Source organism: Python bivittatus, unplaced genomic scaffold (assembly GCF_059951505.1).
Source record: "Python bivittatus isolate LINGU-HERP-01145 unplaced genomic scaffold, Pbiv_v1 ctg000340_np1212, whole genome shotgun sequence".
Taxonomy (NCBI): Eukaryota; Metazoa; Chordata; class Lepidosauria; order Squamata; family Pythonidae; genus Python; species Python bivittatus.
In genome coordinates this window covers 11,963,320-11,980,306 of record NW_028277056.1, presented here as the reverse complement: position 1 = coordinate 11,980,306, position 16,987 = coordinate 11,963,320, and the positions used below count along the sequence as shown (strand labels likewise).

Sequence of the window (16,987 nt, the reverse complement as noted above, 5' to 3'; positions counted from 1 at the left end):
AACTTCCACTAATATTTTATGATTTATGTTTTACTTTAGTTACATTTTTAATTTGTCTTATATATTTCATTCCTTTGTGTCAGCCACTTTAAGAATTCTTTTTTGGGTGGAAATGGAAAATGTCAATAACAATAATAATGATATAAAATCCAATGTCTTATTTATTCTGGAAGAAATAATGCCAATAGGGGGAACATTCATTGCGGAATAAAATGAATAGGATCCATCCAAAGTTATAGACTCTTACAGAAGATTTCAAAATGTCTTTCTTCAAAAGCAAAGCCCTCTCTAGCCTTTGTCTTTAGAACTACAATATTTGAATGCATTAGCAAAGGCTACAATAAATACTCACATTCCATATGAAGTCCAGTTGAATTCAATGGAGTTTACCTTTGAATAAGCATAAACGGTAATGCTCTTTGAGCCAAGATATACTGAATGCGGAAAGGAAAGGGGATCCTCTTGGAATTCTTATGTGCAGTAAGAGCTTTTTCTCTTCCTACCCAAGTTGTGTTCAGGAGGAGTATACACCCAATGGTTATGAGACTTCTAAAAAGTTCCCCTTGATACCAATGTGGGGAAAAGACAATGTTCATCCTAATCCTTGCTGGAACAAGAAGATATAAACGGTTGCTTCTCATGCATTAAAGAAGAAAGTGAGGCACAGCTGCACCCAATACATTTAGAATAAGAGATAGCATGTCCCTCAATCCCACTGGTACAGCCGATGGGAAAAAAGGAGCATGTTTAGTACAGTGGATTTTAATTGCCTAACCTGAGCACAAACATACTGTATTTTTCCATCTATAAGATGATACTTTTTTCTAAAATTGTTACACTAAAAATTGAAGGGCGTCTTATGCAAGGAAGTCAGCCAAGGAGAGAACAGCACGGTTGCAAAACTGCCCATACTTTGTCTTTGCAAACAGGCTTCCTCCCATCATGAGCCTGATGTAACTGACGTCAGCTGATCCTGAACAAACCAAGGGGAGGAAGTCTGTTTGCAGAGACAAGCTATTGGCAGTTTCACTCGTGATTGAATGTAATCAGTTATGCAAAAGAGCATGGAAATAGAGCTGCAGAGAGACAGTTTGGACCTCCTCCCATTGAGTGTATTTTGTAAATGTTACCTAATTACTAAATAAAAATGTGTTCTGCTTTATCTTTAAAATATTAATTTCTTAATTTTGGGTTGGAAAAGTGGGGGTCATCTTATACATGGGGTCGTCTTATACATGGAAAAATACAGTACTTTTATCTTGTTGTAAGAACAGGAACACATTTCATTTATGGAGCTCTAACATTTCAATTCCTTTACTTCCTTTTGATCAGCACAAAGGTTGCATTTCATTCTGACAGGTGGAAGGCATTGAGTCTCCTGATGTGCAAAAACAAATTCTCTTATATATTTTTATAGCAAAGCCTTCCCTCTGTCTGCAATGATTACTAATGTAATGTTTTTATATAAATTGTATTAAAAGTTCTAAAAAGAAGATAAAAACTAACCAAAACTAATATAAAGAAGAAAAGAAAAGAGAAAGACAGAAATCAAAAGTGCAAAAAGAAAAGATAAAAAGAAATATAAAGAAGAAGCTTCTGATTTTTTTTGCAGCAAATACAAGTATGATTGCAAAGTTATCTCTTACTCTATGGTTACAAAAAGAAAAGCTCTCTCTTCTTCTGTTATCTAGGATTTTTTTCTAATCATCCAAACCACAAATCATCAGTTCATGTTTTTCTGTTTCATGAAAAAAGTCTATAAGGGGTTGCAATGATTACTAACTTAGGAGGACTTAAGATACTCATGGAAGCATTTATAGCACACCCATTTAGGAAAGGGGATGGCCCTCCTACGGAGCACATACAAACACAGCAAGAGTTGTAAACATCCAAGTATTCTCAGGACCGGTGTTTATAATTTCCTTGGATTTCCCATCACAGCAAGCTTACAGCAATTCTGGAACAAGACTTATGGGGGCAGACAGGGATCCCCTTGATTGTTTTGTGGGAGGGCTATGATTTTGTTGGAGGACACCAAGGAAGCCACTGCCCAACTCACTTATGGGCAATTATGTATGGAGTAACTAGAGTTTGGGGATGGGGTGAGAAAGGTCAATCTGAATTTGGTTTCAGTTGCATCTTCCTGGCTGTAATACCATCATTTTGATTATAATTCTGACAATGCACAAAGCAACAATGAACCTTATCTTGATCTGACCATTCAGTTAAGCCAACTCCGAGGAATAGGGATTACTACTCTTATTTTACTCTTTTAGCACTACGTAGATGGAACCAGCATTCAGCTGAAGGGAGTTTAAATAATCACCACAACCACCATGAAAGAGAAAAAGAATGTCATTAAACTGCATCCAATCCTCTTTCCTTAGAGACACATTCCAGTCCTTAAGAGTCATATTTTGGACAAACTCAAAGAAGATACTGGTTGGTCCTGTCTATACATCCAAGTCCAAGATAGGTTTTTGAACTACAAACAAACAAACAAACTGATGATTTATTCACCTGTCCTTTCCAAACTCCAAAGCCATTTTTAAAATTGTTCCTAGTGAATCAGTTATAAAGATGTAAACAGAATCTTCCTTGTCAAGAACACAATTCCGTGTTATTGTGATGTGCCATTTAAATGGAAAGTCCAGAACTGGGGGAACAAAATTTAAGCATACAAACTTACAAACAACTTGGTTTGTTTCCACGCAATGACACACTTTTATAATTCACATTCATCTATTTACAAGGTATTGGTATGGGTTTGGTCATTATTATTTAAAGCAGGTGAAGGTTTGCTCGTCTGAATTTCTGTCCCCTGCTTTGGAAGTGTTCTGAAAAAACAGCGCGGGTGTCCACAGTGACATTAGGATTTGTTTATATTCCTTCCGGAAATTTTGGTTCAGAAGTCCATATATTATTGCATTAAGGCAACTGTTGAAGTAGGCCATGAAGTAGCTCACAACGAACAACCACTCAGGAATTTTGGGCGCTATTTCTGAAGGATTAATTGCCACAGCCAGACCTATTAAGTTCAGAGGTGCCCAGCAGAAAGCAAAGATCACAAAGACAACAAACATGGTGAGAAAGTTTCGGAAGTCACTTGGTTTTAGCTTCAGCTTCAATTCTGATTTGACTTTCTTCCTTACTCGTATCACCAGAATCCAGATCCGCAGGTAGCAGAAGCTCACAATGGTGATTGGTAGAATGAAGTGGATGACGACAACAGTAATGGTGTAACAGGAGCTGGCTGTTTGAGTGAATGTGCATGAATAGATCCTGTGATCATACTTGAGAGAGCCCACAAAAAAGTTTGGTACGGTTGCGACCACTGTCAGAACCCAGATGAGGCAGACATAGAGCATTGTGTTCCACCAACTATACACTTTATTGTATGCAAAACTGTGGCATACATAGCAGTATCTGTTTATTGCAATGGCGGTGATGTTGAAGATGGAACCTATAACGCTCAGTCCCATCACAAAGCCACTTGCTTTGCAGTGTGTCTCCCCCAATGACCAGCCATTGTGAAAAAGAGCAACAAGGATTAAAGGATAAGGGTACAAGGCCACTACTAAATCTGCCAGTGCCAGGCTAACCACAAAGACATTGCCTGAAAAAGAAAAGAGAGAGAGGAACAAAGTCAAGAGTTATGTATTGGATATCCAAAATGAGAAACTCTTTCAGATTTGAACAACAAATCTCAAGACCAAATGCATGCTTCAATTAAAAAAAACCACTCTAGAACATTGCACCTAAAAAGCTGAATGTTGGGATCTGTACCTATATTTATTATTTCTGTTACTTCTTGATTTAAGACACAGGGCTGGATTCAAAGTTCTTAGTAAGGAACCTTATTGAGTTCTGTTCCTTATTTTGAACCACTTAGAGTCTTTCATGATTACAACAGGATATAAGTCTGATTAATAAGTAATTAAACATAAATAAATGAAATGAAAAACATAGCCTTGCAGTTAGATAAAGTCAGAGGTCATGTATACTTTTTCCTCTTCTGGATTATGCTCCAATTCAGTGGAACTTAAATGTATGTAAGCTTCATTTACTTTTGCAGGTTAATAAATACATATGCAAAATTGTTTTGTTATGAATTGTTAAATTATAGGCTATGCAGTGTAGTCTTGTCTCAAAAGGGTCTATCCGCTTTAACCAGGATCCTTCTCTAGCTCATCTATAGGTGTATAGATGTAAAACAAATGATATGACAAAATGAGCTGCTGGAATATTTTTTAATTATTTAAACTAAAAGAAAATAAAAATGTTACAAAAAATAACTAGCCAGAAACATTCACAGCAGACCTCTTCATTAAGACAGAACTGCTGCAACAATTGTCAGCGCATCGGGGTAAGAGGTACCAAGAACTAATGTTGACACACTGTCTATTAAACCAGAAACAAGCATTTTTTTCCTCTCTCTCTCTCTCAAATGTTGCATTCCTTCAGGCTGCCTAGTGGGTGAGGCTGAATAGAGCTAGAGAAGGATCCTGGTTAAAGCGGATAGACCCTTTTTGGGTAGCCCCTTTCTCATCCTTTTCCCACCATGCTTTGTCTTTCTGTCTCATTTCTGTCTCATTCAAATTCTGAAACTCCTTTCTGTCATCCAAATAGCAGATTGCAAGAAAGGCCTGCCAGATCTTTGATAGATTTCAGAATCAGAATCAAATTATTGTAACGGTATTGCATCCTTCCAACAGTGAGCAGAAATAATGTTTTCCCTCCTCTTCATGGCTTCTCTTCTTTGTAAGTATTTCCTTTCCATTGTAAGCAGTGGGAGGGAATTTATCTATATTAATTCCTTACCAATTGTTCTGGGGCCTAAAAGGATATTCAGATTCATTGCCCTTCCAATCATGTTTCTTCTTGATTCTTTCCAGTGCTGCATCATCTTGAACCCCATAGACAACTCTTAAGAAGCCCAACAGAGCTATTTGACGATGGATTTTCCCCTTCAGATTTACAGCCCTCTCTGATTTTGGAGGGGAAGATTTGATACCTCCTATTGTTCCTGAGATGGGAGCCTAGAAAGGTAGTTTGATGTTTATCTTACAGTGTCTTATAGCAAAGTAAAATCTCTTTTGAGTTGAGTTTGAGGCTTGGTGACTTCATGGCCATGTCTGTGTGATTTTCTTGGCAAAAGTATGGATGTGATTTACCATTGCTATCTTCTGGAATTTATATTTTACCCAACAATTCTGGAATTTCCTGGTGATCTCCCATCAAGATCCTATCCTGCTTAACTTTTTGAGATCAACCAAGACCGGTTGGCAGCTGTCACCTAGCTAGGCAGGATATCTCACAATTTTTAAAAATATAAGTAGATTATACAAACTGTGATTTAGCATTTAATCAGTTTTTAGTGTATTTTTGGCAGATGGTTAATACCTTGTTATGTAATTATATAACGTACCTTGAATAAGTGTAATATTTTCTATATACATTTTTTGAATCAGAGTAAGAGCAAGAAACTTGCAAACAACAAACTTGTACATTTCTTCTCTTGCATTTAATAGAGTCATTTGAAAGAAAAATATTTCATATTATATATTATACATGTCTGTGGGTGGGAGTGGGTGGATGTATTTTAACTGTAATCTGAAAATTAAAATAGAGTTGGGATCCTTAGCATGAAGTTTTGAAAAGTAATTCTATCGAAATCAAAAGGGTTTACTTCAGAGAAAATAAGTTGTGAGTGAGCTGTTGAAGCATAGGATTGATGAGATAAAGCAACTCATCAGCATTTTGATCACTCTGCTGCAGATACTTGAGAACACAAACACCCACCCTGGGAATCCATATAACCAAATCCCATTATTCTAATGGGTGTAGCCATGATTAAAACTGGTATTTTCCTATCCTGGGGCTTTTGTCCTGGTTTATTCCTGCTGAATTTGATTGGAGGGCTCATTTCCACGCTGGCTGGGGAATTCTGGGAGTTGAAGCCCACATATCTTAAAGTAGATAAGGTTGAGAAACACTGATATAGTCCAACCATCTGCCAAGAACAGGAATTTACCACCACAGCAATGATCATGATATTGAATGAAACAGCCACTAAGTTGACTCTGCCTCAGGCACAAAGGACATAACATTGCTGATCATATGAAATGTTTCACAAGTGTGATAATAATAACGCCTTTAGACTTGATGAGCTTCCAAGCAAGCATCTAGACACTCTTGAAGTGTGCAAGAGATTGAGAAACACTGCTCTATAGAGAGATGTCCCACTTCCATCTGTTGGAGCACAAGTAATGAGGACAAGCTTTATATCACTTCTAACTGATGCAATGAAGATGCTACAAGTAATTAAAAAGGAAATGGCTTTTTATTTTACAGCTATGTAAGATCAGGGCATTTGCTTTCTTCTGTTTGGCCTTGATTCATGAAATGGTTTCCCATGTTTTGGCATCAGGTACAATTCAGTGACCTTTATGGCTGGGGTCTAATTATCTTTTGGACTGTCTTCTGAGTCTCCTGTGTGTTAGGTTTGGGACAGCATGCTTCTCATCCCCCTTTTTAAGGTCAGGCAGGTGGTGGCTCAAGACAGATTTTCTTGGTGGCCACCCCTGCCCTGTGTAATACTCTCCCTCCCAAGATTAGAATGACACCTTCCTGTTATCCTTTCACAAAGAGGTTAAGACTATCCTCTTCCATCAAGAGGATGTGCGTTCTGTACTGCTATGCTTTTCTGTTTTTATATATAGTGGCTTTAGACTGATTTATGTTTGTATGACTTTATGGGGTTATTTCCAAGTTATGTATCTGTGAACGAATGACAACACCATCTTCTCTTGGTCTTACTATCTCTCCTGGGTCAAGTGCTCTAAAAATGCAATTTCCTTAATCTTCCATTTATTATAACCTATGCAAAGCTATGCAAATGCTGCTTTATAGCTTAATAACTCATTTGGTAACCATGAATTTCATTGCGCACAAGTGAACAGACCAACAAAAACAGGGCAGAGTATTTTGTCTCCTTTCTGTGTTGCTTTGTGAAGTTGTGGAAGACAGCTCTGCCCATCTTGAAAATGAAACAGGTAGGCCTCTGCCAGGAAGTTGGTGTTGATCAAAAGTCAGATTTACTCATGTTATGGGGAATAATGGTATCTTCCTTGCAATATGTTCTGTTCTGTTTTGTATCAGGTCAGAGTTGAATCTAAACTAATCTTAATGGACCCAGCCAGTTCACAGGCGGCCTGCCCATTTTTTTTTAAGCTAAATTGCGAAGATTTACATGCTGGTCTCAAATAAAGGATTTCTCTGCCATATCCGACACAGAATCATAGATTGCTAGCCTCTTGGGGGTTTTGACTGTCTGTGGGCTTATTTACAAGGCTGCATCCGTATTTTTAATTTATTCATTTTTAGAAGACTTATATAGCTGTCCCTGTTGTAACCAAACCCTGGGCAGCTCACAAAACAGTAAACACGCCCCCCCCAACAATCAGAATAAAAACTCAATAAAAACTCAATAAAAAAAAAGTCATGGTGCCCTGGGGCAGCACTCCCCCACACACCCACCTACCGTCTCACTCAAGATATCCAAAGAAACTGAGTTTGTACTGAGTAACTCTGAGACTGTTGACCACAGCCAATGCACTCATTTAGTAGCCAGCAGATTAATCCGGTCTTCCCCAACTTGCTGCCCTCAGTTGTGCTGGATGGGAATTGTAGTTGTAACTGTTCTGGAGGCCTGGATGAACCCTCTGCAACAATGACACTTTGCTATCCATAAATCCTCCAAACTTTCTGCAGATCATAAAATGCTCTTTTCCTTCCTTCTCTTAATAGAGAAATATGAACTGCTGCCCCACATATAAAGTTGTTCAGTTATGTCTCCCTAGCTGATCTTTCCATTCTATATTAATAAAGGGGATGAAAATGACTCTCTGTTGCCATCTTGTGTTTATTAAAAAAGAACAAACAGTCCCCCCCCCGCACCTTTGTTAACTATCTGTGTAACTTCCACAGTCCTTTTTGTCTTTATAGGCATAGATTAAACAAATATTATTTTTTAAAAGAACCGAAACGAAATACATTGATTCTACAATAGGCTTACTGTTGCTTTTAGATGGAGAAACAAGCCATTGTTTAATCTCAAAAGGTTGGAGCCTCTTTTTGAAAAGAATAGTGACAACATGGTCAGAAAAGGCAAATTCTGCTACATTTGTGTGATCAGCGCTAGATATTCCTCAACCAAACATAAGGGCCTCGGTTTGCTTCCTCCCTTGTTTCTTAATCATACCATTCAGGGTTATATTCACTGAACAGCTGTAAATGGGTTCCAGGTAGGATATTATTAGTGACAATCAGTGGGCTGAGAAATCTATATTCAGATTGATTCGAGCTTCACATAGGCAGAGAATCTTTGATGTGAAGGAGACAAAAAGCAATCCAAGCTAGGTTCTTTCAGAATTTCTGTGAATTCAGAGAGTCTCATCAGGTTGGAACGTTCAGATAGATCATCTAGTCAAGTGTTTCTCAGACTTGGCAACTTGAAGATGTGTGGACTTCAACTCCCAGAATTCCCTAGCCAGCCATGCTGGCTGGGGAATTCTGGGAGTTGAAGTCCACACATCTTCAAGTTGCCAGGTTGTCCAATCATCTGCCCAGAACAGGAATCTACCATCACAGCAATGATCATGATATTGAATGAAACAGCCACTAAGTGACTCTGCCTCAGGCACAAAGGACACATATTGCTGATCATATGAAATGTTTCACAAGTGTGATAATAATAAAGCCTTTAGACTTGATGAAGCTTCCAAGCAAGCATCTAGACACTCTTGAAGTGTGCAAGAGATTTCTTCATCACAGCTTCTTAAACAGCCATTAATCAAAGGAATTCAGGGAAAGTATAAAATATAGCAGAGATTATGAAACCTTCTCCCAGCATCCATTCACTAGTTCTTTACACAGTTACATTGACTTATATTTGGAGTAGTGAGAGATTAGAATTTTGTGTGAGTGGTTGGTGAGCAGATGTGTGTAAGAGAGACAGAGTGTGTGTATGATCTCATAGTAAATGGACAAAAGGAGTTCCCCCCTCTCCAATATGAAAAATAATAATGAAACTGGCAAGTTTGCCCATTCAGGCATAGGAATTTGAAAAGTTAGTTGTCAAAAACCTGGATCTGGATTTCTGCATGTTCAGACATATTTGAATAAAGTTTACCCCCACCCTTTTCATGATGCCTTATCTTTAACAACTGTATAACATGCATGCATCGCCCAGTTCTCATCATGCTGTGAATTTAGAATTTGATCTGAGCAGACAGAATTTCATTCGGTTCATGTTTTAATTAGACCTAGCCAACATCTGAGATTAAATTTACAAGCAGTAAGTGAGTTTTGTTTTGCTTTTTTAAAAATCTGACTGTGGAACAAAACAGAGCAAACACTCCATAGTTCATATTTTGCTCTGTAAGATATTCTCCACTTTTCCTTTGTTTTGTTGTTCACTAATATCCAGCTATTTTGTGACAAAATGTGCCTTACAATTTGCAGTTTATGAATCTATACTTACCACTCCTTTTAAAAAAAAAGTATTTTTTGTATTTTGTGTGTCTTTGCTTTAAAGAATGAAGCAGCTTCCCCCAGATTGGTCCTTCCAGATGTGAGATATGCCAAATATAGTGCTTTCCAGGTGTGTTAATTATATTTCTCATAGTGTCCATCCAGCACAACAAAGTTGGCTTGGAACTATGGGAAATGTACTTCAACTCATCTGAAGACCATTAGGTTGGGAAATGAATAGAGATAAGATAAAGATTTTTTTTTAATGTTCCTGTGAGTCAGTCTTGATTCCTGTCAAGTGCTGGGAGTAGTCCCTGCAGTTTTCTTGGCAACATTTTCAGAAGTGATTTGCCATTGCCTTCTTTCTGGGATTGAGAGAGAATGACTAGCCCAAGGTCACCTGCTGGCTTCACGCCTGAGACAGGACTAGAACTCATGGTCTTCCAGTTTCTAGCCTGGTGCCTTAACTACTACAGTACAACAAACCGGCTCTCAAGATAAAGGAAGAGGAGAATGTAATCTTCAGCACCACAGACAGCTCCAGGGTGGACACCTAGTGCAATGGTGGCTCAGTCCTGTATTTGGGGCTGCTCTTTAAAAAAAGAGCATTTCTATATCTATGTTTTGTGCCACTGCTTCTGACTGATATCACAATGTTACCTGTTTTCAAGAGTTAAATCAATTTATTTTTCACTGCGTTCTTTTTTTCTATTCACTGCAAATATTTCTTTTTCATAGCTGTGGCTGCAATTCTTGCCAATGCTTCATTTCCACATTAATCAGAACTCTTGCCTTGTCCCCTTATAGCTCTTTGGCTAAAGCAAGTCATTAATTACTCTCCTCCACCCTCATGGAATTCAGCATCTTGTTCCTGGAGGTTATCTTTTTCTGCATGCATCATTTGGAACGTATCTCCCCCTCCTTCCCTTGTTTCAAATTTATCCACCTCATGGTCATGACTATTTTTTTTTTACAAAAACAAAAACACCTGAATACAAAATTGCAATAATTTAATCTTCACAGCTCAAATGCAACAGGCAAATGCTGACAAAGCAGATGGGAGTCTCTGGGAGATTTCAGTTCTTTTGTTTACATCTTTTATGATTGATTTTCAGGTAGCTTAGATTCACAGAATCCTAGAGTCATAAGAGGCCATTCAGACCACCAGGTCAATCAACCTCTCAGTCAGTGCAAGTAACTAAATTAGCCACCCCTTCCTCGCCTATGCTCAGATTTTATTGTATTTTTTTTGCAAAACAACACACAAAATTGCATGTAGAAAAATGGGGGAAATGGCCAATTCTTTTAGGAGTAAGGGGAAAGACCAACGGCAACTCAAGAATATTGATTGGAGAATACTGATTGGTGTTCCCTGTACATTTTGAGTTGGCCAAAGTGAAGATGATCATGGACCCTATTTAGATTATTTGAAATGTTGGTTGTGTGGAAGTGCTCATGATTAGATTCCTTGGGGGCACCATGGTCTTAGACTTAGTATTCTACTGACTACTTTTTCATAAACATGGTGATGGGTCCCTACATTATGTGACGTCTGCCAAGGTTATCCACTGCTGACTCCTAGAGTCCCATATGCCTTTTATATGTTCTTTCTATAACTTCCTTTCTGACTCTCTCACTCCCCTCTCTGACATCCCTCTTTCTCTCTTACTCTCTATTCAGCAGTATACTGAGTGCAGACAAATTGGCTCTTGCAAGTTCTTTGAACCTTCTGCTTGCTGAAAATAGACTGAGGGTTGCATGAAATTAGATTATGCATATAATTTTAGGGCTGTAAGTTTCTCATTGATAGTCTAGCTTAGTGTTTTCCAACCCTGGCAAATTCCAAATGGATGGATTTCAGCTCACAGAATTTTCCAGCCAACGTAGCCACTGCTGAATATTCTGGAGTTTTGAAATCCACCCATCTGGAACTTGCCAAGATTGGGAAACACTGATCTGGTTCCTAGAGTAGATAGACTATGCAACATTGGATGGGTGGTTTCTGAAAGGCTATGGCTTCTCTACTGCATATTTAATTTCTCCTGCTTTGCTTCTCCCTATCCTGCCTTGTAGTACTGACTTGTATTCCATCCCAGTGAAGCACATTTTTTACTTGTTCTTAGAAGCTGGCTGTACTATAGTTTTCCAGCCTCTGAATTGGTTTCTCAATTGCCAGATGGGTCCATAGCAACCAACTTGAAGCTTCAAAGGCTTTTGAAATTCTAGACCGTTCTCCCACTAGTAAATAAAAAAGGCATGGATTCAGCCACTGTGTGCTGAAGGGTCAAGTGTCTGTATAAGCCATTGCCGGTCTTCACCATCTGCTCCTATTAGAAAGAGGAATTAGAGCCTATTTAATACATCATCTTTATCACAATACACGGAGATTTGGTAGACAGCAAGCAAACAGAGGAGTTAATGATGGGGTAGCCTTCACCTAAAGCTTGGATGAATCTCTTCAGTGAGCAGGTTTAGTAGAGTGGTGGAATTATAAGATCACCAATCTAGATTCCTACATTCCTCTGTGTCTACATCACAGAAATCTTAACTATTTTTCATGATGATGCACAGGACACCAGGATTTAAGATTGGATTTTAACAACAATCCCCTCCCCCCAAAACCCCACACCAAATTCCTTACATTCCTTCTCCCACAGCCTCCTATCAATCGATATTAGTTCAACAGGAATGATGTTGAGGTGGTGGCAGGGAGAACTTCCTACCTTTCTTTCCCCAAATGTATCTGACATGGCTAATTTAAGGAATGGGGAAAACAGGAACAGTTAACCCTGAAGTAAGTTATTTAGATGATACAGTTGGCCCAAGCTGTTCTGGGCTGAGTTGTCTGGGTTAGAGTGTTCACACAACATGCTATCCATTTGATTCGGTTATCCTGCATACAGGCTCTGTGAGTAGTCCTGCCATAAACACTGTGAAGCTATATACTTACAGTATGCTTAACTGACAGACCAACTAGGTTCACACAACACACTTAACTAGATTAGTTAAAATCTACCAGCTGAATTTGTAAAATATGCCAAGCTTGGGTGGTTTTAACCATGGTTATTTTTTCATTGCTTAGCATGTTAAGCATCCCCTTCCCTTTCGCTTAGTTTATTATTCAATATATTACACGAACCCAAAAGATAGTTAACTTAGTAAACATGTTAAGCAAGATGGCAAAGCGAACTGAAATGGACGGGAATGGGTGAATTTAATTTGGGTGACCATTATATCTACTACTGTGGGCAAGAAACCCTTAGAAGAAATGGAGTTGCACTCATAGTGAATAAGAGAGTGGGAAAGGCAGTAATGGGGTACAACCTCAAAAACGACAGAATGATCTCAGTGCGTATCCAAGGCAAACCATTCAATATCACAGTCATCCAAGTCTATGCCCCAACCACTGATGCTGAAGAAGCTGAAGTTGACCGCTTCTATGAAGACCTACAACACCTTCTAGAACTAGCACAAAAAAAAGATGTCCTTTTCATCATAGGGGATTGGAATGCTAAAGTAGGAAGTCAAGGAGTAATCGGAATAACAGGCAAGTTTGGCCTTGGAGTACAAAATGAAGCAGGGCAAAGGCTAATAGAGTTCTGTCAAGAGAACAAGCTAGTCATAGCAAACACTCTTTTCCAACAACACAAGAGACGACTCTACACATGGACATCACCAGATGGTCAATACCGAAACCAGATTGATTATATACTTTGCAGCTAAAGATGGAGCAGCTCTATACAGACAGCAAAAACAAGACCAGGAGCTGACTGTGGCTCAGATCATGAGCTTCTTACTGCAAAATTTAGGCTTAAATTGAAGAATGTAGGGAAAACCACTAGACCACTCAGGTATGACTTAGATCATATTCCTTGTGAGTACACAGTGAAGGTGATGAATAGATTTAGAGGATTAGATTTGGTAGACAGAGTGCCTGAAGAACTATGGACGGAGGTCCGTAACATTGTACAGGAGGCAGCAACTAAAACCATCCCAAAGAAAAAGAAATGCAAGAAAGCAAAATGGTTGTCTGATGAGGCTTTACAAATAGCTGTGGAAAGAAGGAATGCGAAAAGCAAGGGTGAAAGGGAAAGATATAAGCAACTGAATGCAGATTTCCAGAGAATAGCCAGGAGAGATAAGAAGGCCTTCTTAAATGAACAATGCAAAGAAATCGAGGAAAACAATAGAATGGGGAAGACTAGAGATCTCTACAAGAAAATTGGAGATATGAAAGGAACGTTTAGTGCAAAGATGGGCATGATAAAGGACAAAAAAGGCAGGGACCTAACAGAAGCAGAAGAGATTAAGAAGAGGTGGCAAGAATACACAGAAGAACTATACAAGAAAGATCTTAATGTCCCTGATGTCCACGCTGGTGTGATCACTGACCTTGAGCCAGACATCCTAGAGAGTGAAGTCAAGTGGGCCTTAGGAAGCATTGCTAACAACAAAGCTAGTGGAGATGACAGTATTCCAGCTGAGTTATTTAAAATACTAAAAGATGATGGTGTTAAAGTGCTGCACTCAATATGCCAGCAAGTTTGGAAAACGCAACAGTGGCCACGGGATTGGAAAAGGTCAGTTTACGTTCCAATTCCAAAGAAGGGCAACGCCAAAGAATGCTCAAACTATCGCACAATTGCACTCATTTCACATGCTAGCAAGGTTATGCTCAAAATCCTACAAGCTAGGCTTCAGCAATACATGAACCGAGAACTACCGGATGTACAAGCTGGGTTTCGAAGAGGCAGAGGAACTAGAGATCAAATCGCCAACATTCGCTGGATCATGGAGAAAGCACGAGAGTTCCAGAAAAATATCTACTTCTGCTTCATTGACTATGCAAAAGCCTTTGATTGTGTGGATCACAACAAACTGTGGCAAATTCTTAAAGAGATGGGAATACCAGACCACCTTACCTGTCTCCTGAGAAATCTGTATGCGGGCCAAGAAGCAACAGTTAGAACCGGTCATGGAACAACCGATTGGTTCAAAATAGGGAAAGGTGTACGACAAGGCTGTATACTGTCACCCTGCTTATTTAACCTATATGCAGAGTACATCATGAGAAATGCCAGGCTGGAAGAATCACAAGCCGGAATTAAGATTGCAGGGAGAATCATCAACAACCTCAGATATGCGTACGATACCACCCTAATGGCAGAAAGTGAAGAAGAACTAAAGAGCCTCTTGATGAGGGTGAAAGAGGAGAGTGCAAAAGCTGGCTTGAAACTCAACATTAAAAAAACTAAGATCATGGCATCTGGACCCATCAATTCCTGGCAAATAGAAGGGGTAGAAATAGAAGCAGTAACAGACTTCATTTATTTGGGCTCCAAGATCACCGCAGATGGAGACTGCAGCCATGAAATTAAAAGACGCTTGCTCCTTGGGAGGAAAGCTATGGCAAGCCTAGATAGCATATTAAAAAGCAGAGACGTCACCTTGCCGACAAAGATCCGCATAGTCAAAGCTATGGTTTTTCCAGTAGTAATGTATGGCTGTGAGAGCTGGACCATAAAAAGGCCGAGCGCCGAAGAATTGATGCCTTTGAACTGTGGTGCTGGAGAAGACTCTTGAGAGTCCCCTGGACTGCTAGGAGGTCAAACCAGTCAATCTTAAAGGAAATCAACCCTGATTGCTCATTGGAAGGATCGATAATGAAGCTCAAGCTCAGATATTTTGGTCACCTAATGCGAAGAGAGATCTCTTTGGAGAAGACCCTGATGCTGGGAAAGATTGAAGGCAAAAGGAGAAGAGGACGGCAGAGGATGAGATGGTTAGATAGCATCACTGAAGCAATGAGCATGAAACTGAGCAAACTCAGGGAGGCAGTGAAGGACAGGAAGGCCTGGCGCAATATGGTTCATGGGGTCACGAAGAGTCGGACACGACTTAACGACTAAACAACAACAACAACAAGATGGCAAAGTCTATCTGACTTTGAGATTTGAAATGCAAAGGCACGAGATCCCCTTCAGACCAGTTTAAGATTTGATTTGATAAAAGATTTGAACGTGGTCTGTCATGTGGAAGTATCAAAAAGTCCTGCAGTTGCTTAATTGTTTAGCACAATGGATGAAAATAGCTGCGATAGTAGACTTTTCAGAATACATTTACTCTCTGAATGTTTCAGCTAGATAGCTTCTTACTCCAATCTTTTTTTGAATTATTTAAAAATAATTCCACAGCAAAGATACATAAACAAAGCACAACAACCCAACCCCAACCTCATTAAAATAGCAATCCTCATAAAAAAATAAGTCACACATAAGGGTGTAATTTGATAAATGAATAAAACAAATTATGGGCCAAAGTTCTATTGAAATGGGATGGCCTTCAGGGCATTCTGGAATGAGAGGTAGGTCAAAGCCAAATGTATTTCTAGGGGCAACATATTTTATTGTGCATTCCATTCCTAAAATGGACATTCCAGGGGAATGTCTTTGGCCCATAACATTTTATATTTATACTATTTTATTTATTATTTATATGCTGCTCCATTTCTGGAAACTCCAAGAGGCTTACAAGATATACAAGAGGTTTTGAATAGGGCTCAAAACAAAACAACAATAAGAAATCTTATGGGCCACCATTTGAAGGTAGCATACTTCAATGGTCCCCAAGTGCCTCCCAAGTAATTGGGGGGTATTCCCAAAATTTCAGGGGGTAGGATGTTCCAAGAAGTCTTGACTGTCACATCCCTGTAGATGGCATTTCCTTGGCAGTTCATTTTTAGCATCTATCTATCTATCTATCTATCTATCTATCTATCTATCTATCTATCTATCTATCTATCTATCTATCTTTCTATCTTTCTATCTTTCTATCTTTCTATCTTTCTATCTTTCTATCTTTCTATCTTTCTATCTTTCTACTACCTTTTCATTGACCTTGATACTTTCTATTGAGCTGAAAGAGAATGAACCACTACAATTTCTCACAGCGATGCAGCTTACTATGCGGTTAATGCCATTAATCTCTGTTGCATCCTTAATTCCAGCTCCCATCCACCCTAGCCAGAATAGCCAACAGTTTGGGATGATGGGAACAGCAGTCTAACAATACTAAGGGGCTCACACCTCATCTATGCATAAAGGAGACATATTAGCAGACTTGGGAGGAAGGTCATCATTTGCAAGAGTACAAAAAATCCCCAAAAGCTTTTGGAAAAAAGGAGTTGGAAATGCTAAAAACAGTAGCTTTGGAATGAAGCAGTAGCATAGGAGGGAGGTGGGCTTCTACCTGCCAGCACATTAATGAACTGCCCACTTGTTTATTATTAGACTGGCATGCTCACATTATAGCAAATTACAACAATCATAAACATTTTAACCATTTTGAAAAGCAAATTACATGGGTGGGCCTGAAGGGACCCACTTGAAACCGAACAGTAACCTCCTACTTTCTGCCTACTCACAGACTCTTGGGTATTGAGTCAAACCAACTA

At 39.1% G+C, this 16,987-nt stretch overlaps 1 protein-coding gene across 1 annotated transcript in view; it reads right to left on the bottom strand.

Moving 5' to 3' along the window:
* Positions 1 to 2,746: 2,746 nt before the first annotated feature.
* The window catches only part of MTNR1B (melatonin receptor 1B), a 29,146-nt gene continuing 14,905 nt past the window's right edge, over positions 2,747 to 16,987 (bottom strand). Inside the window, 2 exon segments of the mRNA XM_088140847.1 lie at positions 2,747 to 2,821; positions 2,823 to 3,616. Of these exon segments, the coding sequence (XP_087996973.1) occupies positions 2,747 to 2,821; positions 2,823 to 3,616 (869 nt within the window).